At 43.5% G+C, this 18,841-nt stretch overlaps 1 protein-coding gene across 3 annotated transcripts; it reads right to left on the reverse strand.

The window, feature by feature from the left end:
• Window positions 1–236: 236 nt before the first annotated feature.
• On the reverse strand, window positions 237–18,828 carry C6H9orf43 (chromosome 6 C9orf43 homolog). 3 transcript variants are annotated; one of them, XR_009532753.1, is made up of 16 exons: window positions 18,689–18,828; window positions 18,514–18,595; window positions 16,177–16,376; window positions 15,923–16,073; window positions 12,512–12,569; window positions 11,134–11,225; window positions 9,456–9,522; window positions 8,545–8,699; window positions 7,717–7,870; window positions 7,276–7,336; window positions 6,946–7,004; window positions 6,628–6,715; window positions 4,330–4,409; window positions 3,372–3,429; window positions 2,822–3,154; window positions 237–307 (listed from the first exon to the last, which is right to left on the reverse strand). XR_009532753.1 is itself a non-coding variant. In XM_060100681.1 (15 exons), exons 3-15 carry the CDS (start codon window positions 16,325–16,327, stop codon window positions 2,943–2,945), a joined length of 1,386 nt encoding a protein of 461 aa, XP_059956664.1. In that variant the 5' UTR covers window positions 16,328–16,376; window positions 18,514–18,595; window positions 18,689–18,828; the 3' UTR covers window positions 1,921–2,942. The 3 variants fall into 3 exon arrangements, 2 of the variants coding, with proteins under 2 accessions (XP_059956664.1, XP_059956665.1); XM_060100681.1 differs by lacking the exon at window positions 237–307 and having other exon boundaries at window positions 1,921–3,154; XM_060100682.1 differs by lacking the exons at window positions 237–307; window positions 3,372–3,429 and having other exon boundaries at window positions 3,048–3,154.
• Window positions 18,829–18,841: the final 13 nt, after the last annotated feature.

The following is an 18,841-nucleotide window of genomic DNA, read 5'->3' on the forward strand; positions in this document are numbered from 1 at the left end:
AAACAACAACAACAACAACAACAACAAAAAACAAACAAACAGAATCTAGTTTCTTAGGAACAAAAGGCTCCCCGGACAGTATTCAAACAGACCAAGTCTTAAGTCCTCCTGTCTGCTCAAGTGTATAAAGCAGATCTCCTAATTCCTATGGCCCAGATGGTGGGGAAACGGCAGTTAGCAACAGTTACCTGGCTCCTTCTCTCTCAGAACATTGGGAGGCTGAAACAAAGGGTTCATGAGGGCTTCTCCCCATCAGTCAATTCTTTTCTACAGGGCCTCATCCTTCCTTTCTGCTTAAGATTGTCAGCTGTGCATAAAGAGAGGGAATCAGAGAGGCATCAGAACACAGTGGAAGAGACAAGGACTCAGGTTCTAAGCCCAACCCCCTTCACTTGCTGGCCTTTGATTTCTGGCAAACTACTTAACCTCTCCAGCAAGGCCACCAGGTACTGTTGTGCAGTGGACCAACACTAGGGGTGTTGGTGTTGCTCAAATTGTAATCACCGTAGATTTGTATATTCATTGAAATAATTTTTTAGCAGATAGTAGTAAAGTGTCTTAAAGGGTCCCTTTTTTCTAATTCACCCAAAGGCTCCAAATGGGCTATCATCAGCCCTTTATTCTGAGCCTGAGTTTCTTAAACTATAAAACAGAGACAATCCACACCTACCTATAGAGTTGGCCAAAGAACCAAGAAAAATAGTGGGTATAAAGTGCCTTGAAAACTGTATTGTGGTATGTAGATTATATTTCCCTAAATTCTGTTTATGATTATCCAAATTTGAGGGACTGGCATAACAAAGATGAAACAAGTTTCAGCCTACAATATTTTTTCTCTCTTTGAAGATAGAAGCAAAGGCCAGTATTCAGATAGCAAATATCTTCTCACTCAAAACGTCATGATTCAAAAGGTAACTCTGTACTAATCATCACGACTTAAACGAATGTGCCAATTTCTGAGAGTTGCTTTACTATAGTTAGACCTTCTCTAAGTCTTCAGATAAAATGAGCAAATTAAAGCTAAGCCCTGCCCATCCTCAACCCCACTAGTGACCATTGGAAATCAGGTTTGCTCGGGAGGACAGGTCTAAGGGTAGGCTAAGGAGAAGTGGAAAAAGTTGTAAATTTTTAAGTTAGCCCACAGGAGTCATTCTGCAATGTAATGTACATTTGAGAAATAATTATTTTCAGAAAAACAGCCTATATAATGCCTCTTGGATTCCTCTCACCATGAAGATTCAGCTAAATATAGTTCAGTCTAGTAACACAAATGATGTCATATAATTTTGATTTGGCTTGGAAAAGATGAAGAATGGACAGGCAGTAGTTTTAGCTTTCTAATTTGGTCTGTTTTGAGACAATGTTAAAAAAGGGCTGGGCTTCCCTGGTGGCACAGTGGTTGAGAGTTCGCCTGCCGATGCAGGGGACACGGGTTCGTGCCCCGGTCTAGAAGGATCCCACATGCCGCGAAGCGGCTGGGCCCATGAGCCATGGCCGCTGAGCCTGTGCGTCCGGAGCCTGTGCTCCGCAACGGGAGAGGCCACAACAGTGAGAGGCCCGCGTACAGCAAAAAAAAAAAAAAAAAGTAGAACATTTAATCTGCCTTTCTTGTACGAACTGTACTTAGGGCAACCAAATAATTGATGAGGGGTAAGTTCCTCTTTACAAAAAGTTCACAGGCCCAGTCCAGAATCCCACTTCTTGCCTCACAGTGCAAGGAGCTCCACAAACAGCTCTCCAGTGAAACTAATGAAAATTATTTTAATTTATTTAAGTCTCTGGAAATGGCTCTAAGTGCACACAAGAAACGAAGAAACACTTGTTCAAGAAAATCTACAAAACCTCGGTAAGAACTGCAAGAGTCTATGGTATGTGACCCTAGGCCCACTCCCCCGCCCTTTCCCCCCACTTCAGTGGGACAACTTGACTCCAGACTGCTGCGCCCAAGGATGCAGGGCTCCCTCGCTCCCTAGTTCCAAGTCAGAGGGCTACTTTCCAGGAGGAACAGAATGTCATTTCTCATCCTGCCCATAGCTACCTGTCGCTGAGACTAAGTTCTGTGAGTACAGCCCATAGGCAGAGTCTCTCTTCTTCCACCCAGCCCCTAATTGTGGGAGGGAAGCTCTACCTTGGGTAGAGCTGCTGAGAATACTGGGGCCCCAACTGCCTTTACCTCAACTCATGGGGCATGGAGTCCAGGCTTTTAATACCCAAATCTAAGATACTGGGTACATGAGAGTTTCCTTATATTATTCTCTTTTATGTAATTTTGAAATTTTTCTGTACTAAAAAGCTTAAAGACAAAAACATTTTTAGAAATCCTTCCAAAAACCAAGTACAAGCAACCCTGAGACTCTGAAATTCTGTGTCTTTATGAACATCACTGAAATTTTCCTGTGGACTCAGTAACTTAGGAACTGGATCCTTAGACTCTTTTAGGTTAATATAAGTCCTCTACCACACAAAGAATACTACACATGACACACAGCACAATGAATGTTATTTGATGATGATGCAGATGCCATCCTCAAAATAAACCATTTCCAGGGAATAAGAGGAAAAGCAACTCAGTAGGGGTTCCCACAGGCCAAATTCATCTTCCTATAACTAGAAACCTTTCAGTTTCAGAGAGTAGATAAAAGTGACCCAGAAACAGAGAAATGAATCTTTTGATAAGCAGCAGCTGTATTTAATCACTGAAATTATCCTGGCCCTAATGGAAGAGAAAGAGTCTGTTAGAAAGGGGTGGGGCTTTTTCTCCCTCGCTTATTTTAGAAGCAAGTAGAAGTGAATGAAGAAAACAGAATCCCTAAGGTCAGACCCCGGTAGAGGCTCCAGGAAGTAGAAGTCCCCTCTCCTTCCTGCCCTTATGTCCAAGGTCACTGTCCTCAGGAATCCAAGCATCCTGCTCTGGAATAAGGCTGCCCCACGATGCCTTCTGCCTATGCCTCCAGAGACTCTTCACTCTGTGCCCCAGAGGGTTGGTTCTCCTCGTCCTCTTCATCAGCGGCCTGAAGAATCCTCAGCAGTTTGAGCTCAGGGTTCCAGCCTGTTCTAGAAGTACTGTTTGGGGTCCTCTCTTGGGCTTCCAGCAAAATCTCCATCTGAGTCCTGATGTCCTTGTTAGTGCATCCTATTGTGGATAATTCAGGACCTAAAAAAAGACCCAGCCATTAATTGCACCTGTAGCCTTCTCCCAACTAACTGTGAAAAATCAAGACAGAAAGGAAGGGCTGGAATGTCTTTAGGACTCTTCTGAGGGATGAGAGCTCTGCCCTCCAGGGAGGTGAACCATCCTGGTCAGCACAGGTTCAGCTCTCCCTGTCCTCACTTACTAAGGTCCCTCCACCCTAGTATCTTACTCTTCCTACCAGGGAAGGAATCCAGGTTTTTCTTAGTGCAGTCCATCTGAGGTCTCTCTGTGGAATCCTGAAATTCATACATGTAAGGAAACTTGAATCAGGACTTTAGGAAACAAAAGGCTTTTCTTTTTTTTTTTTTTGCGGTACGCAGGCCTCTCACTGTTGTGGCCTCTCCCATTGCGGAGTACAGGCTCCGGACGCGCAGGCTCAGCGGCCATGGCTCACGGGCCCAGCCGTTCCGCGGCACATGGGATCTTCCCGGACCGGGGCACGAACCTGCGTCCCCTGCATCGGCAGGCAGACTCTCAACCACTGCGTCACCCGGGAAGCCCAACAAAGGGCTTTTCTAAAAGATGCTTTTCTTGGAGAAATTAATATCTAAGACAGGACAAAATGCCACCTCCTGAGATTGAAGAGAGAAGCTTGTGTCATGCATTCTTTGACCTCCAGGCTGACCAGATGAAGCCAGAGCCCAGTTTTCCCCATTTCCAGCTGTCAGCTAAGGGTAGATTGCCTCCCAAGGTGGCTGCCAAGAATCCTCCCATTCCTGTATCCACATGCCGTTCTTTTCATCAAGAGATGGAGTTGATTTCCTCTCCTCTTGAATCTGGACTAGACTTGTGATTTTTTTGACAAATAAAATGTGGCAGAAGTGATACTATTCCAGTTCCAGGCCCATCCCTAGGAAAGTGCTTTCATGAGATTACTATGCTGTCAAGAAGCCCAAACTAGCCACATGGAGAGGCCTCATAGAAGAGAACTAAGACAGTTTGGCCAAGAGCCCCAACCCAGACTCCAGCTGAATGCAGCTGCATGAGTGACCTTAAGCAAGACCAGAAAAACTGTCCAGTCAACCCACAGAACCATGAGAAATAGCAAACCACTATGGTTCTGCTTTGGGGTGGTTTGTTATACAGTGACAGACAACTGAAACAGCCCTAGCAGAATGGCCCTCAGACACTCTCACCTGTTTCAAAGTGGAGCCTTCTATCTTCATCTGCTGCTGCTGTTTTTTGTCACTTTCCCGACCTGGTAGAGTTCTGTGACCTAGTGACCACAAAATCAATGCAATTCTCTTCTTATTGGTATTTCATATCCCATTGTTGGACTTCTAGTTGATCCCTGGTCTACAGGTGACTCCCCATCCAGGACAATACAGAACCTTAGAGGCAGGTAAAAGGGAGTTAAGCCCTCTGAGTTCTACATGTGATTCTGTTCACCTGGGACTGTGACCACACCTATTACAGAATTAGCGATTAAGATAAAGTCTGTATTAAAATATCCAGGATTCCTCCATGAAACCTAAGGGGCAGGTGCCTGTACATCATAGTAGCAAAAGAACCTCCAAGTCTACCTTTTCAGTCTACGAATACTGCTCTTCCTTTCTTGTGCCATCCCTGTGTACCTATATTGGCTTCTGAAAATGAACATCCTCCCTCCCAAAAAAGCTCTAGATCTATGATTCTTTTGTATCAGATGTTTCCCCAACTAGTCCCTAAATGCACTTGTTCTTTCCTTTCTCAGTTTCCCTTTCTTTAAGTGAACATCTTCCAACCTGCCACCAGAGGTATGATGGCTAATCAAGGAACTCCCTTGCTCGGCACTTGTGTTGACTCCCTAACAGCACTAGTCCTCACCTTAGCTACACACTGGAAGCACTGGGGCATTCTAAAAACCACCGAGGCCTGGATACTAACAGCAGAAACTCTGATTTGACAGGTCTGGGGTGCAGCCTGGGTTTTAGGTTTTTAAAAGCTCCTCAATTGATTTCAGGGCACCGTTAAGGTAGAGTGTCACCGACCACCACTAAGGATAAAGATCAAACATCTCAGCAGGCTCTTCGGCCTGATTTACCTCTCTCCCTGAAACACCTGACCCCACAGCCACGTCAGACTGCTCAATGCTCCTCCTTGCAGCCATGCTCCTCCAAGATGCCTTTACCCAGCCTATTCCTGTTTCCAGGAATTCTCGTCCATACTGGGAAAACTCTCACTCTCACATAGTCAAGATCCAATGCAAGAATAACCTCAGGATTTCCCTGGCAGTCCAGTGGTTAAGACTCCATGCTCCTAGGGCAGGGGGCACGGGTTCGATCCCTGGTTGGGGAACTAAGATCCTGCATGCCACACGGCACGGCCTAAAAATTTTTTTAAAAAAGAAACAAAAAATCATCTCTTGCATGAGGTCTTTCTCAGCTTAAGGAAGACAAGCCACCGCTCTAAGAACACAATTCAAAGGGCCTCCCAGTCATCCAAGCAAAGCTGCTCTTATTGGAGGCATCAGGAAAAGGAACAGAAGGCACCAGAATGAAACTCAGGGGACTGGTTATCACCCTGGATGCAGGGCTAACCTTGGACAAGTACCTCTGCCCCAGTTCTGTCTACCTCCCATGTGAAGGTCAGGAGCCTTCTTAGATCTTCAGGTTAGAAGACACTTTAGGTAACAGAGAGCTCAGTGGGATGGGAGATAAACCAAGAACAGCATCCTTCTCAGGAAACATCTCACCCGAGCCCTCAGTGCCCCAGGGTTGCAGAGTGAATTCTGATGATTCAACAGTTATTTTCACATTACAGACAGCAACGTCCAGTCTATTTAGGGCAGAAAAATCTTCCAAGGTTTAGGGGGATTCTTTCTCCCTCCCTCCCACTTTGCACTCAAGCTGAGAAACGTCAGAGGGACCAGGGCAAGTATATCCTTCAGCTCAGACATGATAAGAACTCCAAAAAGGGGAATCTCTTATCTCTGGCATGAACACCATAGGAAAAGGATCACCTGTCAAGAATTGGCCCCTGCCTGCTGGATGGGGCTAGATAGTGTGAGCCTCCTGAGACTTTAACCTATGGCTGAGAAGCGGCTGACTCTGCTTCCTTAGAACTCTCACGGCCCTCTGGTGAGGGACCCTGGCTCTTCCTGCCTTACTGGCCGATGGGCCCTCAGGGCTCTTCTCTTCAATAACCTGGGCTAGCTCTTCATCCTCAAACTGCTGCCTTTTCTAAAGTAGGACCTGAGGGGAAAGTGACTCTGACTCATGTTCATGGTCATCTCTCAAATCCCCATGTGAAGCAAACATCTGGCCCAGCTCGCTTCCTTAGTAAATATTTGATGGAAGGATGATACATGGTAGACCAGCCAAACCAAAGCATTCCAGGGGGAATTCCGAGTGCCTGATAAAGGCAGGTCCTCAAATGACAAACGTGTTCAGCTTTTCCTGTCCTCAGCTAGGTCCTGGGATTCTGTCACTCCCAAACCCATACATTCTCCTTACCACAGCATGGGTCATAAACCATGGCACCGGAACGTTTATGCGAGGTGTTGTGGCTCCCTGGTTCACTCTTGGATTTCTTTTTAGTCTCCTGAAACCCACATGAGGGGGAACTGAATTAGGACTTTTGGAAGTGAAGAAACCTTTTCAAAAAGGGTTTAAAGGAAGGAAGTTAGTATCTATAACCATACAGGAACTTTGCATCTACAACCAGCAGACACCAGGGAGAATCCCATCTCTCATACATCCCTTCCTGCTCCAGGCTTCACCCACTTGCTTGAATCCTAGCAGGTCCTGGGGGTCCCCTCGCTGCCACTCTACCTGTTTCCCAGTAGCTGTCTTCACCTTCCTCTGTTGCTGCCGCTGCTGCTTCCTGTAACCTGGTGACCAGAGAGCCAGCTCAATCCCCTTCTCCCTGACAGCTCCCACCCTTCCGCGGGGCTGCTTGCTGTGCTCTGCTACCCAGTGGTGATACTCTCTCTCTAGTCAGGACCAAGCCGGGAGGGGGTGCTTTTTGAAGCTGCAGTTTTCTGAGTTCTACATGTGACCCTATAAGACTGTGGCCACAAACATGGGACCAGGATCAAGTATAAGAAATGTGGGCTGACGGGGAATGGTACCTGGAGATCTAGCAGCACCAGAAAAACCTACCTTCTGTTGTCAGGTTATAATGTTGTTTCTTCAAATGTTCAGGATATCTCAATGCTGGTCTCTAGAGAAAAAGAAAAAGAAGAAGAAAAGCTCCACTGTAGGTCTTTCCCTTTCCCAAAATGTATCCCCAAATGCATTCATCCATCGAGTCAACAAACATTTTTTGAGAAGCCAATGTGTGCAGCATTGTAGCAGGGGCTCTGGAGAGGGGAAAGGTGTGGGAAGCAAAATGCAGAAGAAATAGAGAACGCTGCTCTCCTTAAACCTCTCCCTGTACATTTGCTGTCACCTACATACAGCCCAGCCCTTCTATGGGGCCTGGATCCAGAGTGGAAGGATAGAAGAGAAAGAAGAAATAGAACGTTAACTCCTCCAGCCTTGAGGAGAGATGAGTTTGGACCTGCATACAGACATGTTCCTCTGAGGTTCCCTAGCTCTTACTTGCAGGGTGAGGCAGTGGTGTACAGATAAATACATCTTAGCAGAAATGGCACTGTCAGGTCGGCTCTTTTCCAGGGGAGGTTTCTTTTTCATCATGGCCAACTGTGTCTGCATCTCCAGATAAGGTATGGTTTTCCCTTTATCCAGCAAGAGGCTGCAGGGAACAGAAACAGCAGAAAGTCAGCAACAGCTCTTCTTGGCTGAGGAGAAAGAGATGAAAAGGCTCCAAATTTGAAGACATGTCCACTCTGGGCCTTAAAAGGCCTGTACCAACAGGTGCTCATTCGGTAATGGCTTTGAGATGCAAGTATGATAATTGCAGCTGAATGGATTAAGTGTTTACTATATGTCAGGCTCATGTGTTTTATACCACTGAATCATTACCACACCCTAAGGACAGGTATTATTATACTCATGTTGCAAATGAGGAAAATGATGATGAAAGATGCTAACTAAATAGTCAAAATTCACAAAGGCAGTAAATTTCAATACGAAATTCAAAGGTTGTCTCGCTCCAAACCACATATCCATTCTGCCTCTCACTTACCCATAACTCATCTACAGAAAGAAGAGCATGTCTACCTCCCAGTGGAGGTTTAAATGAGAGAAGATATGCAGTGTGCACAGGGCCTGGCAGATGGTAAGTACTTAATAAATGGGGGTGATTACTGTCATCACTGCACACTGATAAGTCCAAAAACTCAGTGACCAAGTAGGGTGGCAGTTTTCTCCCCTCCCTCCTCAGAAAGAGCACACTGCTTAGACCCTTCTCAGCTTCTGAAGAAAAGAAGATGCTCTGGTTCTCCCATAGGTTTACATGGTACTTACTCCTTCAGTAGATCCTGAGGTAACATGTCATACTGGTTCCATAAAGGTACGCATTCTGAACTTAGTTGTTCAAACAACTGTACTGGGGAGGGAGGAGGCACAATCGTCCCTGGAGGTCCCGACTGTGCTTTTGTGTCCCGAGATGACTTGTGTTTCTGGAAGAGAAATGGTGGAAGGAAGTCCCTGAAGCACTCTCTTCAATGCCACTTTGTCCCATCAGCATTCCAGCCTCCCAGTACATTGGTGCCTTGGGAAACTCTTGTTTCCAGACCTACTCCAGCATCCTCACCTCCTCTACACTACCAGACCCACCACATTTTTCCCAATCTGGCTCTTCAACCCTACTGTTGAATTCAGACAATACGGGGATTAGCTGTTTTGTGTCATTTTTTCCCCAAAAGGTTCTGAACAAATACTTATTGGCCAACTATGTGCCAGGCATAGGGCTAGGGCTGGGGATTCAGCAACAAACAAAATGGGCCAAGACACTATTCTCCTGGACATAGCAACCTGCCAGCTCTGTGACTTACCCAAGGCTACATTTACCCAATAAACGGCAGAATTAGAATTAGAAGCACAGGTCCATTATAACTTCGAGTCTGTTGAAATTCTATTCCCATCACAATGAAAATTAGCTTTTAATCAATCAAAAATTCCCTCTGAATACCCAACAGTTCCTCCTAACATCTCTTCAAGGTGTTCTTTTACCTTCCTACAAGGAGGAGGTAGGGGAAAAGAGTCTCAGAGTAGAAGATGGTTTGGTAATTATTCCTTTCTTAAGAGGGGTTTTCTTTGGCACATTTTGTTCATTTAAAGAGAGAATGGGGGGAGGGGGAAGATACCTGAAAGGAAAACAAAAATAAACTCTGCAGAGTAATATCATGAAGGTTTGGCCAAAACAGCAAACTTACACCTGTAGATTTCTTTCTTTTCACCTCCCCATCCTGGCTGCGAATAATATGCTTCTTCTCAGCTGGACTTGAAATAAGAATAACCACAACTTATTCCCAGACATCTTAGAAACATCAGGGATATGTATGAATGATGAACATGAAGATTTCCATCCTCCATTCAGTACTCTAAGACGTCTGGCTGGGAAGCCAGGGGTACCTGCTTCCCAGAGGCTGCTAAAAACAAGAACCCCACACCCACCTCGCCCTCACATCTGAACTAGGTTCCCCACCGTTCTCTCATACAATCCAGTTACTTACTTTCATAGTATTCATCCAAATTAGTAATTATATACTTAGGTACAGCAATGCCTATAATGTCTGAATCCCACCACCACCATAAGACTCCAGGAGGAAGGGACAAAGTATTTAGTTCTCCACTGAATTCCATTGCTTAGCACAGAGGTGCTCAAATATTTTTTGCTCTGTCATCTCCCTCCTCCTTCTTGCCTGGAACACAGATATGATGGCTGAAGCTCTAGCAGTCAACTTAGACTTTGAAAGCCCCTAGAAGCACCTAAGAAGAGGGAAGCCATGGGCTAAAGATGATGACCCAAAAAGCTAGAAGGAGCTCTGGCTTCTGATTACCTCATGGAGCTGACGTACTATCCCTGGCCCACCCAACTCTGGGCTTCTTTTACATGAAAGGAAATAAATCCTTAGGGGTTTTTTGTTTACACCATATATACTCACACAGAAAATGCATATAAAGAAGCATACACAGGATTTTTTTTAAAGAAAATAAAGTCTCATCATCTCTAAACAGTCACTCAAAAAGAATCTGAAAGCCTCAGCAGTCACGAAAGAAAAACCAATTTCTTCCAATGACTGTCAATATTAGCAAGCCTTTGGACCTTCGCCAAATGATCTTTGTCACACTTGCTTTGTACACAAGTTCTATATATATGCTATTTATTTTGTACCAGTGTGCTAGTCCTTAGGGTTGAGACCAAAGATTCACAGCCTTCACTGAAAACTTTTTTACTAGTTGCTGATGGCTAATAAGAAAAACTGATGGTCAGAAGGCATTTGTTTCTTAATCAAACCTCACAAATACATTGGGCCCTATCTTGTATGCTATTTACTGTCAAGTAGAATTTTATGTAGAAAACTCCCAAAGCATGAATCTCAAAGTGTACTAACAAGAATTCCAGTGTAGCAAGAGGCAAATACAAGAGACCATAGCCTTCTGCTCTGCTTGACCTCCTGCTTCTTGCAATGAGGTAGCTAAAAGCAAGGTCACAGGGGACTTCCCTGGTGGCACAGTGGTTAAGAATCCACCTGCCAATGCAGGGGACACAGGTTTGATCCCTGGTCCGGGAAGATCCCACATGCCGTGGAGCAACTAAGCCCGTGTGCCACAACTTCTGAGCCTGTGCTCTAGAGTCCATGCTCCACAACAAGAGAAGCCACTGCGGTGAGAAGCCCACGCATCGCAACGAAGAGCAGCCCCCGCTCGCCACAACTAGAGAAAACCCACGCGCAGCAACGAAGACCCAACATAGCCAAAAATTAATTAATTAATTAATTAATTTTAAAAAAAGAAAAAAAAAGTCACAGAGAGAAGGTCTGCAGAGGACGACAGGCATTTGTAGAACACAAGAGTTGAAGACTCCCAAGTTCTCGACATGATACTCACCTCATATGCTTCTCTGGGATCCAGATTACATCCATATTTCCTACATCTTGAGGACAAGGAAGTTGTGTCTCATTCAAATTTAGCACTGATAGCTAAGAGAAAGATATAAAGCCTGTGTATGTACCAGGATAAGGACTGAATCATCATGATAACCAAAACATATGGTGGTTCAGAAGACGGTAAGAAAAAAAACACTTCCCATCCCCAAAATATCTTCATACTGTTCCTCCGAGAAACTAGGTATCAGTAAAGGTACTCTGCAAGAGTGATCTTGATCCTAGATTTATAAGGAAATCTTATAAATCATCTAGTCTATACCCCTGGCAGGGTTCAGGCAGGGAAAAAAAAACTATTAAAAATAAGGTTGTCCCCATGAAAAGGAACTAACTGGCTTGGGGGAACAGAGAAGACCTTTTTTGCACCATAAACCCTTTTATGCATTTTGAATTTAGAACCATGCGTGCGTATTATCCTAGACAATTAACTTAAAACTAATTGAATCTAACCCTCTCATTCTGAAGAGGTCAAAGAGGTAAGTGATTTGTTCATTCATCTTTTCAAACCCATCTACCCTCTCTTGGTCCCTTACACTCTCCACCACGTGAAAAGTGAAGGATCTTATGGGAAAAATATAAGGCATCCAGTAGGACTGAAAAAAATAGTAAATCTCTATTGCAGACAAGTAGAAGGGTTTTTTCCTTCTTAAAATTTAGCTCTTCTCCTAACTAGCTGTACTTCAGCAAATCACTTCCTATCTGGGCCTCAGTTTCCTCAACTGTAAGATATATGAGACAGACCATAGCAATATTCTTCAAACTGCAGTTGCAACTTATTCATAGGTCATGAAATCAAATTTTGTGAATCACAGCCTACACTGTTTTAAAATGAAATAAAACAGGATAGAAAATTTCAGAGTATATCACTCATAGTTGGGGTAAAGACTGTTCCATGATATTTTGTTGTAAAGTGTATCTCTTACCATAGGTCATAGCTAAAAAACTCCGAAAGTCATGAGTGTAGACGATCTTGAGGCTTATTTTAGATCTGACATTCTGGCATTCTAATTTCCCTGTATTATGAGATGACTTAGTAGCTGAACATGCTCTATGCAGGACAGAGACAGGAAATTCTCACCTATGCCAAACTACCACAAATCAATCCCACTGTGTCTGGGATTTCTAGAAACAGTATAACATGTAAAGGCATTAGCACAGAGCCTAGCACATAGTAAGGGCCCAATATTAGATACTGATCATCATGATGATGATCATCATTACTCAGATTATAGTCATCCTGAATGTTAAATAAAGGCAAATATTTTATTCCCACTAGTAAAGAGAAAATGCTGAGGAAGTACCTTTTTTAATCTGTGACTTACTTTGGGAGATCTGTTAGTAGGGTGTATTAAGTCTCTGTCAGGTAAATCCTTCCAAGGCCTAAAAAATGAGAGTTTCCAAATGAGAGTTTTCCAAATGAGAGTTTTGTCTGTTTGGAAACAGACAAAAAGACTTAACTGGAATGATAAAATTAGTGCTATGAGGAAAAGCCTCCTACTTATCTACAGAAACCCTTGGGCTTAATTCCTACCAAGTGAATGTAGGGTCTCAGCATCGCCTTAAGTTTTGTTTGTTTTTCCTGGAACAGCTTCCAGACATTGCACATTGCAAACACTTCACAACTATTTGTTGCATCAAACTGAATTCATAGCCTATGTACTTCTCTCTCCAACTACAGATAGTTACATCACCATCAATAAAAATTTATTAAGTTACTTTGATGTAGACGTTCAAAAACATGCTAAATAAACAAAATGTGGCACAGACATACAATGGACTATTTTTCAACCTTAAAAAGGAATGAAATTCTGAAAAATGTGACAACATGAGTGAAGCTTGAAAACATTATGCAAGGTGAAATAAGCTAGACACAAAAGGACAAACATTGTATGACTCCACTTATATGAGGTACCTAGAATAGGCAAATGCATAGAGACAAAAAAATTGAATAGAGATTACCAGGGGCCACAGGGAGGAGGGAAAGGGGAGTTATTGTTTAATGGGCACAGAGTTTCTGTTTGAGATGATGAAAAAGTTCTAGAAGCGGATAGAGGTGATAGATGCACAAGACTGTTGAGTGTACTTGATGCTACTGTACATTTAAAAATGGTTAAGGGCTTCCCTGGTGGCGCAGTGGTTAATAATCCACCTGCCAGTTCAGGGGACATGGGTTCAAGCCCTGGTCCGGAAAGATCCCACATGCCGCGGAGGAACTAAGCCTGTGCACCACAACTACTGAGCCCGCGTGCCACAACTAGAAGCCACTGCAGTGAGAAGCCCACACACCATGCAGCAACGAAGACCCAATGCAACCAAAAATAAATAAATTTTTAAAAACTGGTTAAAATGGTCAATTTTATGTTATGTATATTTACCACAGTAAAAAAAAAAAAAAGAACATTAACCCTTTACATTTTCATATCATTTGCTATTTTATTTTTTTCAAAAACATGTTAAATGTATAAATGAATGAATATTGCAAAGAGGTGTAAGATAAAGACCTAACTCCTTGGCCTGATTTATCAAGTCCTCCAAGACACAGGCCCCTACTTTTTACTCCAGCTCCCCAGCCTCATCTCTGACCATTCCTGCTCTCTGTTCTAGACACAATGAGCTACTTTCCTGATATGTAAACAATTTCCTCTTGCCTCCAGGCCTTTGCATGTGCTATAGTCTAGAACGCTCTTCCCATGCATTACCCACCTATAAGCCCCACTTTACTAGGCTGCTCTGCTTTCAGGTCTAGGCACAGATGCCAGCTGTACAGAAGACAGTGCCCTGGGCTAGGAGCCCTACCTGTGTGCTTCCACATACCAAAGGGGCGCTCCTCTCACCACACACATCACACTGAATGGTTCTTTGTCTCCCCAGCTAGGCTGAAAGCCCCTTGGAGGTAAAGACCGTATCTTGTTTACCGTCATATCCCCAGCGCAGAACAAAGTGGCCCTACTAAGATATATTTCTGAATTCAATGAGCAACTAAGCAAATGATGTCATAGTCTGCTTTGATGGGCCCTGACTGCAAGAAGTCACCATTTTCTCAGCGTTCAAGTCTCAGAAAACCAGAAAGTAGTCCTACCCTCTCCTATACTACCTTTTAGCCTAACAGAAATCATCAAGGGCTGCTTAAATCAAACAGGAAAAAGAAACCACTATAAGGGCCCCCATTAGTGTTTTGATTCCAGGCAACAGGGCCTTTGAATTTTAAGTCTACATTTTCCACAGACATACGTCCCTTAGCTTCCAACATCAGCAAGCTCTAACTGGGTGCCTAGACTCTGCAGGAGATTCAGAAGGAAACCACTGCTTCTGTCTTCGAGAGCTTACAAATAATTTCATACCTAAAAATAAAAGATAAGAAAAACAGCATATATGGACACAGTTTTCTCAAGACCCATAGAAGCTGATGAGATACTCCCTGTTATGAGCTGAATTGTGTTCCCCCAAATTCTTATGTTGAAGTCCTAATAACCCCCAGTATCTCAGAACGTGACTGTATTTGGGGACTTCCCTGTGGTCCAGTGGGTAAGACTCCGAGCTCATAATGCAGGGGGCCCAGGTTCGATCCCTGGTCAGGGAACTAGATCCTGCATGCATGCCACAACCAAAAGTCCGCATGCCACAACTAAACAAGTCCATGTGCTGCAACGAAGATCCTGTGTGCCACAACTAAGACCCAGCGCAACCAAAATAAATAAATAAGTAAATATTTTTAAAATCTTTGTTAAAAAAAAAAGAATTTGACTATATTTGGAGATAGGATTTTTAAGGAGATAATTAAGGTAAAATGAGGTCATATAGGTGGGCCCTAATCCAATATGACTGGTGTGATTGTAGGAAGAGATCAGGACACAGACACACACAGAAGGAAGACAATGTTAAGACACAAGGAGAAGATGGCCACCTACAAGCCAAGGAGAGAAGGCTCAGAAGAAAACAACTCTGCCAATACCTTAATCTTGGACTTCTAGCCTCTAGAACTGTGAGAAAATAAATTTCTGTTGTTTAACCCAGTCTATAGTACATTTTTTATGGTAACTGTAGAAAACTAATACACCCTCCCCCCTTTTAACCAACTCCTACAAGACAAATAAGAATACTTTCTTGGACTTCCCTGGTGGCGCAGTGGTTAAGGATCTGCCTGCCAATGCAGGGGACACGGGTTCGATCCCTGGTTCAGGAAGATCCCACATGCCGTGAAGCAACTAAGCCCGTGCACCACAACTACTGAGCCTGCGCTCTAGAGTCTGTGAGCCACAACTACTGAAGCCCGCGTGCCTAAAGCCCATGCTCTGCAACAAGAGAAGCCACCGCAATGAGAAGCCCATGCACCACAACGAAGAGTAGCCCCGCTCGACACAACCAGAGAGAAGCCCGCGCATAGCAATGAAGACCCAATGCAGCCAAACATAAATAAATAAATAATTTTTTTAAAAAAAATAAAAAAGAATACTTTCTGCTTCCCACTGACTATTCATCACTCCTTTAAGTGAGGGTTTTTTGGGGTTTTTTTGCCACGCAATGCAGCTTGCGAAATCTCACCTCCCCGACCAGGGATTGAACCCAGGCCACAGCAGTAAAAGAGTCGAGTGCTAACCACTGGACTACCAGGGAATTCCCGTTAATGTTTTGTTTTTAATCTAGCTTTCTCAAAGTCTACTACATGAGCAAAGAAAGTTAACCCAGAATTTTGAGGTCATAATCCCTTTAAGGAAGATCCCATGATAATTTACCTGCGCTGAAATTTGGAGTAAAACTTTGAACGTTGAGACAATAAAGAGTGAGCCTTGGGGAAGGTAAATCCTGATGAATGACCACAAGCAAGTCTCTTGTCCTGGAAGCAGGAATCTGCGATGTTTACAATGGTGAGCACTGGGAGTCTGTCTGAAAGACCAGACCAGAGGAAAACATGTAACATGTCAAAAGGGAGCCAAACAGAAACAATTCAAGGATCTTGTACGGAAGGAGACAGGGCTGGCTAATTCACCTTCAGCATCCAGAGGAGATTTGCGGGAGGAGTCCAGAATTCGAGGGTGGCCCCTCTCAATTCGGCGGAGAGTTGCCCAGCATTGTGGATGCTGACAAACAGCCAGGTCACAGGTAGTTTCATCCCACTGGCTTTTATCTGGCAAGTCCATAGCTACAAATGGTTTAGGACAAAAGCCAATCTTGCAGCTTTCTAGCCCTCTGGAAAAACAATCACCACATAATTAGGGAATACTATACATTAGCCATGCAGTCCAGATATTAATTTGCACTCAAAGCATGAAATATTTCTGTTGAACCATATAGATAAATGGTCATCACAGGATAATTAGGAACTGGGTAACGATCAAGTATGAAATTATCTCAGCATGGAGTAGGGTGATAAGGGTTTGGGTTCAGACTGACTCCAGAAGGTCTCCTAACTGACCATTTAAATTAATAACTGAGTGACCTGAGATTTAACCAATCTGAGCTCCAGTCTCCTCAGCTGCAAAACGAGGATAAGTTTATTTCACAGGATCACCACAACAATTAATTAATGGACATGAAAAGTTCTGGCATATAGTTCAAAATAAATATTAGCATCCTTTCCTTTCCCCCTTCATTAATCATTAGGGAGAAGATGCCACCATCTCCAAAAAGCCTTATCAAATTATAAGTAATGTACATAGCACTTGAGTATCCTCAGATTTTGTTATACACGGGGGCTCCTGGAACCAATCCTCTGTGGATACTGAGCAACGGCTGAGTCACAGAGGTGCTTTAGATGGCTCAAACTTTTGGAAGAGATGCTTCAATTTTCAGTATGCTCCAGTTCTCACTCAGGCGGCTAAAATACCCACCAGAAATGAATGGGTTTGCTCAAACAGCAAATCAGTCAACCCACAGTTGCATGAGAAGCCACTGGCTTTTCATTTACTGGCTGTATGCTCTTGGGCAAGTTACTTCACCTCCCTCAGCCTGTTTCCTCATATAAAGTAGGGAAGGGGAAATCCCTAAGTAGCATCATAGAAGCATTAAATAAGATAATGTACTTTTATGTATGATATATAACAGGTGCTCAATAAATGTTATCTTTCTCTCTCTAGAAATGTTTTAGGCAATCACTACCACCTGATCCCTAATAACTTTTTAAGGACAGTGTCCATTTCTTTCTTCTTTTACTCAACACATTTATTGACTACCAAATATGTGAGGGAACCTGTTATGGGCATAGAGAATGATAAAGAACTAAATAAGTTCCTGTTCTAAAGTGCTTATAATTTAAACCAAAGATAGCAAACTCAATGGGAGAGGCCACAACAGTGAGAGGCCTGCGTACCGCAAAAAAAATAAAAATAAAAAATAAAATAAAATAAATAGTACTCCTAATTTATAGGATTACTTATTTAAAAAAAAGATAGCAAACTATTGGCCTGGGATTGCACCTGGCCTATGATTTGTTTTTGTTTGGCCTGCACTTTGAGCCATTACACAAAGATGGAAATAGTCCATAATGTCCAGATTGCTGACTCCTCTTGATGATTAAAATATCTAACAACACAGGGGCCCAATTCCAACTAGATAGCAACTGGCTGGAGCTGAGCACCTCCTGACATCTTTAAACCAGGTGTATTCTAGCCAAGCGGACAGTTCTCCCACCAAACCCTATAATCTCTAACTGAAGCAGTTTCAGTTGCCATTTATCATCCCATTTGCTGTCGTTTTTTTTTTTAATATATATATAATAGGGAAATCTTTCTCGTGTTCATGTCGCTGTCAAAAACAGGAAAACTAAGGGTGACCTGAGACAGCAGGTTTCCAGAAAAAAAAGCATTTCTGCTTGCGGGAGTGAGGACAATTGCTACAAATGTAATAGGAAAATGGTAGAACTTAAAAAGCTACTGCAGGGACTTCCCTGGTGGTGCAGTGGTTAAGAACCCGCCTGCCAATACAGGGGCCAAGGGTTCGAGCCCTGGTCAGGGAAAGTCTCACATGCCGCAGAGCAACCAAGCCTGTGCGCCACAACTACTGAGCCTGCACTCTAGAGCCCATGAGCCACAACTACTGAAGTCCACACTACAGCCCACACTCGTGCTCCGCAACAAGATGAACCACAACTAGAGAAAGCCCGTGCGCAGCAATTAAGACCCAACGCAGCCAAAAATAAATAAATAAAATAATTTGTAAGAAAAAAAGCCACTGCAAAACCATGGAAATATTTTTTTTACTAGGAAAGATGCACGATAAACAATTCGATGAACTAAAAAGCAAATACAGTTGTAAGAGGGTCTGTTTTTGAATGCGAATATAATGTTACATTATTCTTACAACCGGCTGCGTGTTGCCCTTTTGTTACCTGACCAGCCCGAATTGAGCCCCGAGGTCTAGTCATGCCCATCTCTATGTCGCCAGCCCCAGCACTGTGCTGGCAAAGTAGTCTGCGTTAAAAAAAAAAAAAAAAAAAATTAGGTAACAGTTATTCTTAATACCATTACTACAAAGTCGAGAGGGCTAAAAACATTAGAGGTGACCATTTGCGCCGGCAGAGTTGAAAAACGATTTCCCGCTTCGTTCCGGAAAAGGGAACTGGGAGAATGCGGCCTCGGAGGGCCGCGCTTCCGCGAAACCAAAGCAGAAGCCAAGCGGCCTGCGCCCACAGAAAAACGCCACTCTTCGACGCGCGG

This window comes from Mesoplodon densirostris, chromosome 6, assembly GCF_025265405.1.
Source record: "Mesoplodon densirostris isolate mMesDen1 chromosome 6, mMesDen1 primary haplotype, whole genome shotgun sequence".
Lineage (NCBI taxonomy): Eukaryota > Metazoa > Chordata > Mammalia > Artiodactyla > Ziphiidae > Mesoplodon > Mesoplodon densirostris.

Bases quoted from the DNA above. Each gene is read 5' to 3' on its own strand.
- C6H9orf43 (XM_060100681.1), bottom strand. From the start codon at position 16,327: ATGGACTTGCCAGATAAAAGCCAGTGGGATGAAACTACCTGTGACCTG. The intron at 6,716-6,945 runs GTAGAGTGGCAG...TGTGGGTTTCAG, and splicing joins AGACAGCTACTGGGAAACAG to GAGACTAAAAAGAAATCCAA. The intron at 4,410-6,627 runs GTAAGGAGAATG...TGTGGTCACTAG, and splicing joins GGTTTATGACCCATGCTGTG to GTCACAGAACTCTACCAGGT.